Source organism: Symphalangus syndactylus, chromosome 20, assembly GCF_028878055.3.
Source record: "Symphalangus syndactylus isolate Jambi chromosome 20, NHGRI_mSymSyn1-v2.1_pri, whole genome shotgun sequence".
Classification (NCBI taxonomy): Eukaryota; Metazoa; Chordata; class Mammalia; order Primates; family Hylobatidae; genus Symphalangus; species Symphalangus syndactylus.
In genome coordinates, this window is record NC_072442.2 from 65,148,028 (window position 1) to 65,164,319 (window position 16,292).

At 50.8% G+C, this 16,292-nt stretch overlaps 2 protein-coding genes across 12 annotated transcripts in view; one reads left to right on the forward strand and one right to left on the reverse strand.

The window, feature by feature from the left end:
• The first annotated feature begins 11 nt into the window (after positions 1-11).
• Positions 12-9,818, forward strand: LOC129477063 (large ribosomal subunit protein eL39-like). Of its 10 annotated transcripts, XR_010118350.1 has the most exons (5): positions 12-145; positions 2,927-3,750; positions 8,081-8,203; positions 9,443-9,549; positions 9,638-9,818. XR_010118350.1 is itself a non-coding variant. In XM_063629776.1 (2 exons), the coding sequence occupies exon 2, from the start codon at positions 3,051-3,053 to the stop codon at positions 3,204-3,206; it is 156 nt and encodes a 51-aa protein (XP_063485846.1). In that variant the 5' UTR covers positions 85-145; positions 2,927-3,050; the 3' UTR covers positions 3,207-3,415. The 10 variants fall into 10 exon arrangements, 1 of the variants encoding a protein (XP_063485846.1); XR_010118346.1 differs by having other exon boundaries at positions 2,927-3,949; positions 4,554-8,203; positions 9,443-9,818; XR_010118344.1 differs by having other exon boundaries at positions 2,927-3,949; positions 9,443-9,818.
• Positions 9,819-10,949: 1,131 nt separating this feature from the next.
• LOC129477062 (TBC1 domain family member 3B-like) overlaps positions 10,950-16,292 on the reverse strand; it is a 35,827-nt gene continuing 30,484 nt past the window's right edge. The window contains exons 16-19 of one of the 2 annotated variants that reach the window (XM_063629668.1): positions 15,967-16,066; positions 15,445-15,597; positions 14,025-14,463; positions 10,950-13,984 (exon numbers count right to left, since the gene is read on the reverse strand). In XM_063629668.1, coding sequence (XP_063485738.1) covers positions 13,852-13,984; positions 14,025-14,463; positions 15,445-15,597; positions 15,967-16,066 — 825 coding nt within the window. In that variant the 3' untranslated portion in view covers positions 10,950-13,851. Of the gene's footprint in view, positions 14,464-15,444; positions 15,598-15,966; positions 16,067-16,292 lie in introns of both variants that reach the window. The other variant, XM_063629667.1, reaches the window with a different exon arrangement.

The following is a 16,292-nucleotide window of genomic DNA, read 5'->3' on the forward strand; positions in this document are numbered from 1 at the left end:
AGGCGGAAAGGCTTTGAACGCAAGGGGGTGTTGTCGGGGTGAAGCCCCGCCTCCTCCATTTCCGAGGCTGTTTCTGGGGCCTCTGACAGACCTCAGCGTGTGATGGGCTCCCGGCGTCGCACTGTGAGAGACCGAAGTCTGCAAGGTTTGAATAAATTTGCCAAGATTGCGCCTTGTACGATGTCTGTTGTCATCAATGTGTACATGCAATGCAGTACTAGATCCAGGACATTTGTTCATGCATTCATTCATTTAACCATCACTGTCTACCAAGGACGAGGGATAAAGCAGGAAAAAAGACAACCAGTAGAGTTTACAGGGGAGCAGAAAGGCAGACAAGAATCAAGACCTTGACCGGGCGCGGTAACTCACGCCTGGAATTGCAGCACTTTGGGAGGCCGAGGCAGGCAGATCACTTAAGGCCAGGAGTTGGAGGCCAGCGTGGCCCACATGGTGAAACCCGGTCTCTACTAAAAATACAAAAATTAGCTGGGCGTGGTGGCGCGCACCTGTAGTCCCAGCTACTCGGGAGGCTGAGGCAAGAGAATCGCTTGAACCCGGGAGGGGGAGGTTGCAGTGAGCCGAGATCGCACCACTGCACTCCAGCCTGGGTGACAGAGCGAGACTCTTGTCTCGGGGAAAAAAAAAAAAGTCTGAAATTCCCACCAAGTTTATTGTGGAGGATGCAGAGGAATTGTAACCCATACAGCCCCGAATCTAGTTGAGAATGTACAAATCAAAGTGAAATAATTAGAAAAAAATTCAAAGGATGTCAATGTGCTTTCAGAACGGTAAAAATTTAAAAACAATTCCTTTTGTTTTTTTGAGACAGGGTCTTACTCTATTGCCCAGACTGGAGTGCAATGGCACGATCTCAATTCACCACAACCTCCACCTCCCAGGCTCAAGCAATTCTCCTGCCTCAGCCTCCAGAGTAGCTGGATTACAGGCATGCGCCACTACTGCCGGCTAATTTTTGTATTCTTAGTAGAGACAGGGTTTCACTATGTTGGCCAGGCTGGTCTCAAACTCCTGACCTTACGAAATCCTTCTGCCTCGTGTGCCTCGGGCCTCCCAAAGTGCTGGGATTACAGACGTGAGCCACCATGCCCCGCCTAAAATCTATTTTTTAATGCAATGGGGAGTTTTGGCAAGGGCTGGGTGTTCTAAAGGTCCCTACAGTCAAAAAAGACAGAGGAGAATTGTTAAAGATTTGATGGAGATGGATGGATGTGAGGATTTCATAAAGCTAAATGGAGAGGAAGGAAAAAAGGTAATCCCAGGTGGTGGACCTACTAGAAAGAGTTAAGAAAGAAGCTGGGCACCGTGACTCATACCAGTAATCCTAGCACATTGGGAGGCAGAGGCGAGAGGACTGGTTAAGCCCATGAGTTTAAGACCAGCCTGGGCAACATACTGAGACCCTCATCTCTACAAATAATAAAAATATTAACCAGGAGGCCGGGCGCGGTGGCTCACGCCTGTAATCCCAGCACTTTGGAAGGCCGAGGCGGGCGGATCACGAGGTCAGGAGATCGAGACCATCCTGACTAACACAGTGAAACCCTGTCTCTACTGAAAATACAAAAAAAAAAAATTAGCCGGGCGCGGTGGCGGGTGCCTGTAGTCCCAGCTATTCGGGAGGCTGAGGCAGGAGAATGGCGTGAACCCGGGAGGCAGAGCTTGCAGTGAGCAGACATCGAGCCACTGCACTCCAGCCTGGGTGACAGAGCCAGACTCCATCTCCAAAAAAAAAAAAAAAAAAAAAAATATTAACCAGGCATAGTGGTACGTGCCTGTAGTCCCAGCTACTCGGGAGGCTGAGGTGGGAGGATCATGATGGCACCACTGCACTCCAGCCTGGGTGACAGAGCGAGGCTAGTTTCAAAGAAAAAAAGTGGGGGTTTTGGTTTCTTTTTTGAGGCAGAGTCTCACTCTGTCACCCAGGCTGGAGTGCAGTGTCAAAATCTCAGCTCAGTGCAACCTCTGCCTCCAGGATTCAAGCTATTCTCCTGCCTCAGCCTCCTGAGTAGCTGGGATTACAGGCATGCGCCACCACACCCGGCTAATTTTGTATTTTTAGTAGAGATGGCATTTCTCCATGTTGGTCAGGCTGGTGTCGAACTCCCGACCTCAGGTGATCAGCCTGCCTCGGCCTCCGAAAGTGCTGGGATTACAGGTGTGAGCCACCGTGCCCAGTCTATTTTTGTATTTTTAATAGAGATGTGTTTTCACCATGTTGGCCAGGATGGTCTCGAACTACTGAGCTCAAGTAATCTGCCCACCTCAGCCTCCCAAATTGCTGGGATTTCAGGCGTGAGCCACTGTGCCAGGCCAAAAGTGTTTAGAAATAGAAACTAACATGGCATGCTCTGAAAATAGGCACCAGATCGATCTGGCTGTGCTAGAAAGTCCAACATCATCATTATCATCTTCCTCATCATCATCATCATGGTAGTGACGTCCTTATCACCTGTGTAAGGTTCACTATGTGCCAGACATTGCTCTAAGCCCTGGTGAAATCCTAATATGGGCTGTAGTTTCATTAAGAGTATTGTGGCCGGGCGCGGTGGCTCACGCCTGTAATCCCAGCACTTTGGGAGGCCGAGTCGGGTGAATCACCTGAGGTCAGGGGTTTGAGACCAGCCTGGCCAAATGGTGAAACCCTATCTCTACTAAAGATACAAAAATTAGCCGAACGTGGTGGCAGGTGCCTATAATCCCAGCTACTTGGGAGGCTGAGTCAGGAGAATTGCTTGAACCTGGGAGGTGGAGGTTGCAGTGAGCTGAGATCGCACCACTGCACTCCAGCCTGAGTGACAAGAGTGAAACTCCATCTCAAAAAAAAAAAAAAAAAAGAAAAAGAAAAAAGAAACACATTATGCAGAGTGATATATTTCTAAAATATATATTTTTTAAAAAGCAGATTTCAACAAAATCCAAGATTCTTCCAGGAACAACAGCAAAACCACTCTCAATGCATTTGAAGAAATAGAGGGCTGTCTTCCTTTCTCTGCCATCGTGGTGTGTTCTTGACTCCGCTTCTCGCCATGTCTTCTCACAAGACTTTCAGGATTAAGCGATTCCTGGCTGAGAAACAAAAGCAAAATCGTCCCATTCCCCAGTGGATTCGGATGAAAACTGGAAATAAAATCAGGTACAACTCCAAAAGGAGACATTGGAGAAGAACCAAGCTGGGTCTGTAAGGAATTGCACATGAGATGGCACACATATTTATGCTGTCTGAAGGTCACGATCATGTTACCGTATCAAGCTGCAAATGTCACCACTATCTGGAGATTTCGACGTGTTTTCCTCTCTGAATCTGTTATGAACACGTTGGTTGGCTGGGTTCAGTAATAAATATGTGAGGCCTTTCGTTTTAAAAAAAAAAAAAAAAAAAAAGAAAAAGAAATAGAGGAGTTCCCGGAAACGTCGGTGTAGAAGCAGAACCCAGAGCTGGTGTGCGCGTGCGCTGTCTGGCGCTGCAGGCGGAGTCACCGACTCTGTGCAGAGAGGATTCGAGGGATGATGGAGTCTGGCTCTGCTGGCCTAGAAGCAGAGTGCACCCTCATGCTCAGTGCTCAGTGGGTGTCTGAACTGAGGGGCAGTTGTCAGTTTGTCTGAGTGGGAAACATCCTGGATTTTGTTACTTGGCAAAGAGTTGGTGTAAACCTACAGCCAGCAGCAGTCTGGAGCCTGGGAGCCTCCTGAAGTCCTGGGTGAAGCCTCTGGTTTTACCAATTGCAGGTCGGCTTGGCTGGGAGAGATGGGTGGCGGGGAAGGGGCAGGAACCTTGAGGAGGAGGGAGAGGAGTCTTTCCTCCTACAGCTTCCCCCTGTCAGCCCCAACCCCAGCCCACACATTGTACCATCTCTCCTGCTGTGACTGGGTTGCCTGAATTTGTGGGAGACCCTTGATTCCATCCCAGAGTGTGCGGGGGACGGAGGTAAGGCGGATATCCTGGGGGAGGAGGGGAATGTGCTCTGGAAATGCCCTTCTGGAACCCTTCAGGGAAAAGGAGACCATCCTTGGAGTGAACGTCTCCTGACACCCCAAGGTTCAAACTTTCTCAAGCTGAGAGATGTTTTTGGTAGCATAATTAACACGGGGTTTTAATTTTCAATATGGAAAAGACATTTCATTTGAGAATGAAAATTACTACAATGAAGTATGTGATTTTAAAAGTGGAGACAGATTGGGGGCTTTGGGGCTGGATGTAAGTATTATATATTTGGCCTCAGGGTGCCCAGAGCAAGACAAAAAGCTTTTCTTCACACACACAAAAGTCTGCATGAGACAGCAAGTCCTGCTGGGCCGCTGCGATCTGGGTGAAAGGGCCTGGCTCTTTTGTTTGTCTTGGCCTCGCAGTAGCCTCTGTGCTGGGATTGTGGCTTCAGCTTAAGCAGAAATAGCAGGTGCTCGATCGATACCATCTTAGCACTCAGCAGTTAGTTGCATACCTCAGTATGTCTCGGTGGGGGAATTTAACAAAATGCCTCAACTGCTTTGGTATGAAGTTTTTTTTTTTCTTTTAACTGTGAATTTTGAAGCTGAAGGGGAAGCTTGTGAGAGAGAAGCATCTGCCAAGACTTCGAGCTTATTTTTATGTCCTCATCCTCTGATGTTCTCCTTCTGAAATGACACGGAGTCAGTCTGGGGGGCAGAGGTGAAGTGGAGACGGAAGGATTTTCCAGGTGACCGGGGCCAAAACCACCAGAACATCCACTCTGCCGCCACTGTCTGGTGAAAGGATTCATGTAAAAATGTTCGAGGTGGAATTATAAAAATAGTAACCATAAGTGTTAATCTTAAATAGCAGAAATAGAAACTTGGCCTTCAGATAACATGGCGATTGATTAGTTCATCTGGCTTGAGGCAAACTGAGGAGTCCGGGCCTAGCAGTGCCCTCTGGGCCGGTTTCTCTGCCCTGGGCCACTCTGTGTGCCAGACTAGCTGGACAGATAGAGACTCTGTGCCCCTGATGGGGCTGGCTGGGGAGAGGTGGGCTGGGGTGTGTGAGGCTTCACCATCCACAGCAGCCCCTGCCCTCCCAGCTGACCCAGGGAGTAACCGCACGCTCTAAGCCACAGTGGTCGGGGCTGGGCGTGGACCGCTGGAGAAGAGAAGATTTGAGGGGGACTGTCCTAGAGGCAGGAGGAGCGGATGTGTTCCAGAATGGGCAGAACTAGGAAACTGAGAAAGATTTTGGCTCAATAGAATCCAGCAACTGCTCCACATGTTGGAGATGTGTAAGCAGAAGCTGGTCGAGCACTTAATGAGGAATGTTGTTGAAAATGATCATTGGAAGAAGTTTAAGATCTCTTTTAGCCTGGAGATTGTACAAATCAGCATTCCACATCTGGAGTTAGCGACCCGCATTAAGCCTGAACAGACATCTTGGTCTGAAAGGAAGTGGTTTGGATTCATGACGCCACGCTCTACACTATGGAGCTGGGAATTCCAGAATTGCTTTGACTCAGATATTAATGGAGAAAGTTATATCCATTAGTGGATAAAGCCATATCTGTTATGGATAAAGCCATATCCAGAACTGCTTTGACTCAGATGTGAATGGATAAAGCCAATTATTGATTTCTATTTGCCTAACCTGCCAGCTTTTGTCCCAGCGGCGAATGGAGAGCCACACGGATGTTTGTCGTCTCCCACGTTTTGGTGATCTGCTGTCTGTGGGTCTCGATGGAATTTGTTGGCAAGACCGTTTTCTGTATTGGATATTCTTCCCAACAGTGTCCACCCCAAAAGGCTTTCAGCCGAAAGGTCTGAGCCTAGGTAGGTTTACCAAGGGAAGCCATGAGTCAAGAAGCATCAGAGTGAAAAGGATCACTTCCTTTATTTTACCCGCAGGGGCTAATGCTCCGAGAGGAATGTGTACTTGGGCAAGGTCATACAGGAAGGTCATATCAGAGCTGTGCAGGCTGGAGTGTCCTGATTCTTGGACCACAGATGTCTCCCTGAGCCATTATTTATTTATTTTTGAAAAGCACAGTTATTCCATCATTTTGAGTCTTTCTTTGTAGTTGGCTTACATTGGGGGGCAGGACTGTTTTCTCAGGTGTCTCATTTGGCAGTCAGCATTGTCCCCTATGTTCCCTATGACTAGCTGAAAATTCAAGTGTGCCCATAGGGGTGCACAAAACCACACCCACACCCACACCCCCACACACATACCCACACCCCATTAAACCCATGGGTCTATCAGGACATCTTAAAACTCCGTGATTGGCCGGGCGCGGTGGCTCACGCTTGTAATCCCAGCACTTTGGGAGGCCGAGGCAGGCAGATCACGAGGTCAGGAGATCGAGACCACGGTGAAACCCTGTCTCTACTAAAAAAAAAAAATACAAAAAAATTAGCCGGGCGTGGTGGCGGGCGCCTGTAGTCCCAGCTACTCGGAGAGGCTGAGGCAGGAGAATGGCGTGAACCTGGGAGGCGGAGCTTGCAGTGAGCCGAGATTGCGCTACTGCACTCCAGCCTGGGCGACAGAGCGAGACTCTGTCTCAAAAAAAAAAGAAAAAAAAGAAAAAAACAGACAACCCCATCAAAAAGCAGGCAAAGGATATGAACAGACACTTCTCAAAAGAAGACATTTATGTGGCCAACAAACGTGAAAAAAAGCTCATCATCACTGGTCATTAGAGAAATGCAAATCAAAACCACAGTGAGATACCATCTCACGCCAGTCAGAATGGTGATTATTAAAAAGTCAGGAAACAACAGATGCTGGCGAGGCTGTGGAGAAATAGGAACACTTTTACACTGTTGGTGGGAATGCAAACTAGTTCAACCATTGCGGAAGACAGTATGGCGATTCCTCAAAGATCCAGAAGCAGAAATACCATTTGACCCAGCAATCCCATTACTGAGTATACACCCAAAGGAATGTAAATCATTCTACTATAAAGACACATGCACACATGTTTATTGCAGCACTATTTACAATAGCAAAGACATGGAACCAACCCAAATGCCCATCAATGAAAGACTGGATAAAGAAAATATGGCATATCTACACCATGGACTACTACATAGCCATAAAAAGGAAAGAGATCATGCCCTTTGCAGGAACATGGATGAAGCTGGAAGCCATCATCCTCAGCAAACTAACACAGGAACAGAAAACCAAACACCACATGTTCTCACTCATAAGTGGAGTTGAACATTGAGAACATATGGACACAGAGAGGGGAACAACAAACACCAGGGCCTGTTGGGGGGTAGGGGGTGAGGGGAGGGAACTTAGAGGATGGATCAATAGGTGCAGCAAAACACCATGGCACACGTATACCTATGTAACAAACCTGCATGTTCTGTACCCGTATCCCCCCCCTTTTCTTGGAAGAAATAAAAAAATAAGAGGGCTCTATCCATCATGGCTGTTGGCTGTCAAATTATTTTGAGTGAATAGAAACCCATGGTTCCACCTGGAGAACAGAGGGTATAAATCCCTCCTGTCCACCACACAGGATTTTCAGGAGGAGGCACTGACAGAATGGATAGGAAAGAGCTGACGTTGTTACTATCATTATTACCGATCAGCCTAACTCATAGGTATATGCAGTTCTTCATTCCTTTGAGTTATTTCATAAGGATGGCTGTTCTCAACTTGAACGCCAAGTCTTGAATGCTTGTCTTGATGGGTTGTGGAACTTGCAACCGATTTGTTAATAAGTGAAATACTGCATTTGGTGAATTATTTACTTAATTCAGATGATTCCCAGAATAACTTCCTTCACTGGGATGTATCTTGTTGAGTGGCAACAAAACAAGGATTGTACGTGATTCCCATCCTAGCTTAATAGGCGTTAGTCCAAAACCCAGGAATGTGCCATCCGTGGGGATGTTTTGGGTGGATGGGTAGAAAAAGGGTGGAAACCCTTGTCATAGGATATATTTCTGGGAAGGAGATGCCTAGGTCAATAGGTTTCAACATTTTTATGGTTCTTGATACTGTGAAAAATTACCTCCCCAAAGGATTCCATCAATGTGTTCAGCCTTTGAGATTGTATGCTACACCGTTTACAGAGCTCTTTCGGTCATGTTGGTTATTGTTTTGTAGGTTTGGTGAGTGTCGTACCCCAGTTTAACAGGTAGGGAGATCGAGACTTGGAGACAGACGGAATGACATGTGAAGTTCACAATCCTTTTTCCTGGCCGGAGGATCCAGGTTCTCTGAAGCTTAGTAAGTCTAGTATCGAGAACTACCATTTTTCTCACTGCACCAGCACCCCCTCTGACAGTAACAGCAAAGTTCTGCAGAAAGGATTCAGTCCAACTCAAAAAATGTATCTCACCTGCTATGTGTGAAGATTTAGAACCAATTCAACGACAATTGAACATGAAGTACGGGCAATGACAGATGATACAAATATAAGAATTTCTTCCACTTAAGATGGTGGTAGGAGGGGAGAGGGACGTGAATATTTATAAAGTTCCGTGCACTTTACATACATGTCTGATTTAATGTTTATAGCAACCCTTGTTACTGTCCAGCTGTTCTCTTTCATTGGTTTTGTTTTATTTTTTAAAACCATCATATTTTGTTATTTCAAAACCATCATACTTCTTAAACCTGTGACCCCACCGCTTCCGTATCAATAGCTGTTGTTGGTTTTATCCCATTTTACAGTGAAAATGGAAGCCGTAGGTTGGAAACACCTTCAACTTCTGACCACCAAACCAGTGAATTTATTTGCACCCACATTCCTAAGTTTGGTTGCCTTCCCCTTCCTCCCTCCCTCCCTCCGTCCCTCCCCTCCCTCCCTCCCTCCCTCCCCTCCCTCCCTCCCCTCCCTTCCTCCCTCCCTCCCTCACTCCCCCCCTCCCCTCGCTTCCTCCCTCCCTCCCTCCCTCCCTCCCCTCCCTTCCTCCTTCCCTCCAGGGTTGCCTGTTGAATGTTGTTAGGAATCTAAGTACTGAAGGGAAACTGCCTGGGTTTGAATTTTGTTCTGTCCCTTGCACCCTGCCTGGCTTCAAATCCTAGCTCTGCTTATTCAGTTCTTTTAAGGGGATGATATTTGAGCAAATGTATTAGCTTCTGTTTTCCCAAGTAAATGGACACAATAGTTGCTACCTTGTGAAAGAGTCATGTAATTGACCAGCATTTACCAAGTAGCATCAGTGTTCAGTTTCAGTCATTGGTGATTCTGCAGTTGGACTGTGAGGGGGTGTTGGGGTGGGGGGTGGTGTGTGTGTGTAGCACTTCATTGCGTGGAGAAAGGAAAAGATACTTTTGATAACTGACAGGCAGCTTTTCTCTGCTTTCGTGTCAAAAGGGAAGAAGGGAGTTTGGAGAGGGAAAGGAATTCTCTGTAACACTAAGCTCTCTTCCACAAAAACAGAGGTACAGAATATGTAATAATTTACAGAATTTCTAGACTTCAAGGATCTGATTTTTTTTAATTTACTTTTAATTTTTCAGGTTGAGACTGAGCTAAAGTTAATCTGCGGCGACGTTCTGGATATACTGGACAAACACCTCATTCCAGCAGCTACCACTGGCAAGTCCAAGGTTTTCTATTACGAAATGTAGGTTCTATACTAACAATTAACAAGTGTACTTCAATACATTTAAACATTCTCAGGAATAATTGGCTTTGTTTCTTTTTTTTCTTAGGCATTTAATATTATTTTCCTTATTAAATATAACCAAAAATCCCACAGAAATTAACAAGAGGAGGAGCCTCTAAATATCAACAAAATTATCACTTGATAGACTAGAATTAAACAAGCAAATGATTCTAAGAAATGGCACAAGTGTATTCATCATAAAATAAAATTTCTACATGAAACATTCAGCCATTCCAGACCATTTCCGTCTGTGCAGACTCATCTTTTCCTGTGTTTTGCAAAGCCCAGCTAGAGCAAGCAAGTTCTTCCCAATAGGTTTTTCCCATCTCTGGTTGCTTGGCTGGCTGGGCTTCCCCTACAAACCCCCTTCCTTTCCCCTAGGCAGGGCCCAGTGTCCCCATCCTGAGGAGTCGAGCTCATGAGGGCATCTGACCAGGAGTAGCTATTCCTGGTGCTATTGTCATTGTCCTGTTTGATGTGTGAACATGGCTGCTGGCTCTACAGAGATTTGGCAGGTAGCAAGGAGGTTTCTTTTCAAACCTTCCTTTGGAAGTCAGACTTGGTGAGGATCTTATGCCCACTTTTTCCTAGCTCTGTGGTGTCAGGCATAGTCTCAGTTTCTGCAAATTGGGGTTAAGAATTCATACCTCACAGCAGTCTTTTGATAAATAAATAAGATCTTAAGTGTCAATTATTCCACTAGAAATTGTACAATTACTTTGGTCTTCATCCTGGAGGTCCACTGACAAGCCTCATGCAAACCTGTGGCCCTGTTCATAAAGTGTTTTGTTTTTTTTTCTTTTTTTTTTTGAGACGGAATCTCGCTCTGTCGCCCAGGCTGGAGTGCAGTGGCGCAATCTCGGTTCACTGCAAGCTCCGCCTCCCGGGTTCACGCCATTCTCCTGCCTCAGCCTCTCCGAGTAGCTGGGACTGCAGGCGCCCGCCACCACGCCCGGCTAATGGTTTGTATTTTTTAGTAGAGACGGGGTTTCACCATGGTCTCAATCTCCTGACCTTGTGATCCGCCCGCCTCGGCCTCCCAAAGTGCTGGGATTACAAGCGTGAGCCACCACGCCCGGCCTTCTTAATTTTTTTTTAAGAGAGAAAGTCTCACTCTGTCACCCAGGCTGGAGTGCAGTGGTGCAATCATGGCTCACTGCTTCCTGGAACTCATGGGCTCCAGCAATCCTCCTGCCTCAGCCTCCTGACTAGGTGGGACTATAGGCACACGCCACCGTGCCTGGCTAATTTCTTTGACTTTTCTCTAGAGACAGGGTCCACCCATGTTTCCCAGGCTGGTCTGACTTCTAGACTCAAGTGAACCTGAACCTCCCGCCTCGACCTCTCAAATTGCTGGGATTACAGGTGTGAGCCACCACACCCAGCCTTAATTTCTTATGTGCCATGCTACTACAAAACGTCATTATTAGGGGCAGCAGGATGGAAGGTGTAGGAGGACGCTGTAGTGCCTTTACAATATTTCTTTTTTTTTTTTTTTTTTGAGACAGAGTCTCGCTCTGTCGCCCAGGCTGGAGTGCAGTGGCGCAATCTCGTCTCACTGCAAGCTCCGCCTCCCGGGTTCACGCCATTCTCCTGCCTCAGCCTCTCTGAGTAGCTGGGACTACAGGCACCCCCCACCACGCCCGGCTAATTTTTTTGTATTTTTAGTAGAGACGGGGTTTCACCGTGGTCTTGATCTCTTGACCTCGTGATCCGCCCGCCTCAGCCTCCCAAAGTGCTGGGATTACAAGCGTGAGCCACCGCGCCCGGCACACCCGGCTAATTTTTTGTATTTTTAGTAGAGACGGGGTTTCACCGTGGTCTCGATCTCCTGACCTCGTGATCCGCCCGCCTCAGCCTCCCAAAGTGCTGGGATTACAAGCGTGAGCCACCGCGCCCGGCACACCCGGCTAATTTTTTGTATTTTTAGTAGAGACGGGGTTTCACTGAGGTCTCGATCTCCTGACCTCGTGATCCACCCGCCTCGGCCTCCCAAAGTGCTGGGATTACAAGCATGAGCCACCACGCCCGGCCTGCCTTTACAATATTGCTGTATATCTAAAATCATTTCAACAGGAAACATTGATTTCCAGACGTGAAGGTGGTTCTCCTTCCATGAGTTTAAAGTACAAAGGCAGGCTCATGGTGTCATCAAAACCTTCACGTTTTGAAATAAATGTTTCCTGTTGAAATGATTTTAGATATACAGAAATATTGTAAAGGCACTACAGCGTCCTCCTGCACCTTCCATCCAACTTCCCCTCATAATGACTTTTTTAAATTTTATTTTTATTTTATTTATTTATTTATTTTTGCACACAAAACAATAAACATTTTCTAAAACTACATACTAACAAAAAGATGCATATCAAACATATTAGGAAGGTTGCACATGGGAAGACGGGGAATAGAAATGGGGGGTGGGAATTAAAGAAAATAAATGAGAGAGGGACTTTGTATGGATCAATGATAATAACTCAATCCTCTATTTGACAAAGAAGAAGGAGAAGGAAGAGGAAGAAAAAGAAAGTGGGATAAAGGATTAGAAAGGGAGGAAAATAGAAAAAATTAGAGTATGACTCCAGGGTAGACCTGTTTTGTTGTCGCTTGGTTCGTTGGTTGGTTTGACAGTTGTGTTTTTCATATGTTTCGCCATGTTGGCCAGGCTGGTCTCGAGCTCCTAGCCTCAAGTGATCAACCCGCCTCAGCCTCCCAGAGTACTGGGACTACAGGCGTGAGCCACCACATCCAGCCCCCACATTGCTTCTGGCCTCTGTGGTAGACCTCCCAGACGGGGAGGCTGGGCAGAGGCGCTCCCCACATCCCAGACGGGGCGGCCAGGCAGAGGTGCTCCTCACTTCCCAGACGGGGCGGCCGGGCAGAGGCGCTCCTCACTTCCCAGATGGGGCGGCTGCGCAGAGGCGCTCCTCACTTCCCAGACGGGGCGGCCGGGCAGAGGTGCTCCTCACTTCTTCACAGACGGGGCGGCCGGGCATAGACGCTCCTCACTTCCTAGATGGGGTGGCGGCCGGGCAGAGGGGCTCCTCACTTCCCAGACGGGGCGGCCAGGCAGAGACGCTCCTCACTTCCTAGACGGGGTGGCGGCCCGGCAGAGGGGCTCCTCACTTCCTAGACGGGGTGGTGGCCCGGCAGAGACGCTCCTCACTTCCTAGACGGGGTGGCGGCCCGGCAGAGGCGCTCCTCACTTCTTCAACAGACGGGGCGGCCGGGCATAGACGCTCCTCACTTCCTAGATGGGGTGGCGGCCCAGCAGAGGGGCTCTTCACTTCCCAGACGGGGCGGCCGGGCAGAGGTGCTCCTCACTTCCCAGATGGGGCGGCCGGGCAGAGGTGCTCCTCACTTCCTAGACGGGGGGGCGGCCGGACAGAGGTGCTCCTCACTTCCCAGATGGGGCGGCCGGGCAGAGGTGCTCCTCACTTCCTAGACGGGGGGGCGGCCGGGCAGAGGGGCTCCTCACTTACCAGACGGGGTGGCGGCCGGGCAGATGCTGCAATCCCAGCACCCTGGGAGGCCAAGGCAGGCGGCTGGGAGGCGGAGGCTGCAGCGAGCCAAGACCACGTCACCGCACTCCAGCCCGGGCCACACCGAGCCTCCTTCTGCAGTCCCAGCACCTCGGGAGGCCGAGGCGGGCAGAGCAGTGGAGGTCAGGAGCTGGAGACCAGCCTGGCCGACATGGCGAAACGGCGCCTCCAGCCAAAGGAGAAAAAGCAGGGAGGGGTGGTGGCGCGCGGCGGCAATCCCAGGCAGCGCGCAGGCCAGGGCAGGAGAATCACGGGAGCCGGACGCAGGGAGTCTGCAGCGAGCCCAGTTTACTCCAGCCGGGGCCACAGAGGGAGGCAGGGAGGGAGGGAAGGAAGGACGGAAGGGAGGGAGGAAGGAAAGGAGGGAAGGAGGGAGGGGAAGGAAGCCCTAATGACGTTTTGTAGTAGCATGGCACATAAGAAATTCAGGCCGGGTGTGGTGGCTCACACCTGTAATCCCAGCAATTTGAGAGGTCGAGGCGGGAGGTTCAGGTTCACTTGAGTCTAGAAGTCTGAGACCAGCCTGGGAAACACGGGTGGACCCTGTCTCTAGAGAAAAGTCCAAGAAATTAGCCAGGCACGGTGGCGTGTGCCTATAGTCCCACCTAGTCAGGAGGCTGAGGCAGGAGGATTGCTGGAGCCCATGAGTTCCAGGAAGCAGTGAGCCATGATTGCACCACTGCACTCCAGCCTGGGTGACAGAGTGAGACTTTATCTCTTAAAAAAAAATTGAGAGATGTAACATGAGTACAATCCTATTAACTAAATAATAAGGCCCTGAGGTGGGAGTGCACTGCTCCTCGTCCCTAGCTGCGAAGGAGGTGTCCTGGTCGGAATCAGTGCTGGGTGCACTGCAGGGCCCGGAAGTCCATGCCCACATTGTTCAGTTCGGCGAGAGCCAATCTCACTCCCTCGGCAGAGTGTTCAGCCTGCCAGCAGGTGGCCAGCTGGTCCTCCTGGGATATGGCACGGACCCAGCAGCTCTGTTCGAAATCATAATGGGGGAACCAAGGGCCCCCTACATCCAGGTCCATCGGGAGACGAGGCATGGAGTTCCACTGCAGGAATCTCCAGGAACCCTGAGGTCCTCCCTGAGCCAGGGCCGGGCTGGGCACACCCTGAGTGCCCACAGGGTAGCTGTCTTCCCGGACAGCCCCACCAGGACAGGGTGTGGAAGAATGAGGTGCCCGTGGCGGGAAAGCTGACCAAATGGGCCGCTGGAACCGGGCTGGTGGGCCTGGAGGGGCCTGCCTGTCCCCCTTGCAGAAGGTCTTCCTGCCACGTGAAGCCAGCACAGGCCCGGGTGCCGAGGACCCTTGCTCGGCTTTGGCTGAAAGGAAAGCAGATGTGGTCAGCGTCTCCAGGGAGCCCATGCAGGCCTTTCCGGGCTGGGCCCCACCTGCCTGCGTCTCTGTAGTCCTCGGGGTCTCCGTGTGGCCCCCGTGGCCTGACACTGAGGACAAGCCTGTAGTCTGCTGATCCCAGAGGGAGGGGTATGCGCTCCCTGGCATGGGGAAGCTGTCGTGGCATGGCGGGTGGCTCCTGGGACTGCCCCCAGGGTTGGGACTGGCTGTGGGTTTCCTTCCACACACATTCGTCCAAGGGCTGTTGGGCCTGGGATACGGCCCCCAGTCAGAACTCAGGTGGGAGGGTCCTTGGAAGTCACCCAGCCCCTTGCCACCTCACATGGGGACCCGTCTCTGCAGTGGGTTTTTGGGCCCGGACGTGGGTCACCCTCTGCCCTCCTGGGCTGCCCAGTCCATGCCAGGACTGACTGTTCCCACATCGGGCTGAATTCTTGGCTCTGGCTCTGGGCCCGGAGTCCCGCCTGTGCCCTCTCCCTGAATGCTCTGGGGGTCAGGGGCCCCCAATTCCCTTGTCTCCCTGGCTCAAGGCTTGTTGTCCTGGCAACCTTGGAGGAGCGTGCAGGAGTGAGGGGCCTCTGCTGCTCTCTGAGGCTGTGGGTGCTGGCAGGGAGAGGCGGGGTCTCCCACAAATGGGTCTGGCTCCTCTAGTAACTTTGAGGGCCCTGTGAGGGGGAGAGCCAGACACCGTGGAAAGTGGGGGGGGGCTCGAGGGAGGGTCTTGCCCACATCCCCCTCCTGCGTACACAACACTTCCAGTACACAGGCACTGAGTGCCTGCCCTGAGGACCGGTGGGCCTCCTGTACTTTCTTAGAGTCCAGGAGGAAGAGGAGGAAGAAAAGGTGAAGAGGAAGGCCCAGGTAGTAGGGTTGCAGGTCCCGGGCCCTCCCCCACTGTTGACTGCCCCAGAGGGTGACATGGGAGGGGACACGGCACTGGAGCCCACCTGAGGGTGGCAGGTCCGCTTGCTTCCTCCCTCGTTTGTTCACAGAGGCCCTGACGTGCTTGAGCACCGTGTCATCATCCCTGGCCCAGTGACGGCAGAACTGGCTCCGAAAGCACGCCCACAGGCCAGAACTGGATGTCTCCTTGAGGCGCTCTAGGGACAGGGTGGACATCAGGCCAGAAGAGTTCCCTGGGAGGGGGCCAGCCCATACCCCGTGGCCACTTCAGCCTCTCACTGGGTGGTGCTGGATCCTTTTGTGGCCACCCCCGGGGTCCAGATGTGCACAGGAGGCTGTGACTGGGGGGCGATCTGGACAGGGAAGTGCCCGCCACACTCCTGACTTTCATCTGGGTCATGTGGCGGATGGGCTCGCTGTCACAGTGCCCTTCCCGGCCCACCTGGCCAGACCTCCCTCTGAGCCAGAACAGGGGATCGTGAGGACAGTGTGAGGAAGCTGCCTTCGGGCCAGTCGGGGTCTGACCCCGGGGCTCCCCAGGCCCCATTAGGCACACGTAGACTTACTCTTCTGCACCTCGAACGCAATGGTGGTCATGGGCATCCGTGCTTGTTTTCCTTGTAGCAGGTACACGTCCCACAGGCGCAGGGTCAGCCCGAGAGAGATCTGTGGAGACAGCAGGCGTGGGAGAACCTGGCCCTTCCAGGCTGGGACTGGTGGCTCGAGATGTGCCCATTGGGGTTTCAGTCCCCAGAGTCAGTGGCCTTCCCCATGAGCGTCGCCTGGGCCCTCCAGGACGCTGGATCAGGCAAGGTCTTGCAGCTCCTCATGGGGGGCACTCATATGAGTGGAGATGTGGCTCCTGGAGAGAGGGGCCTGCCCAGCGCTTGAG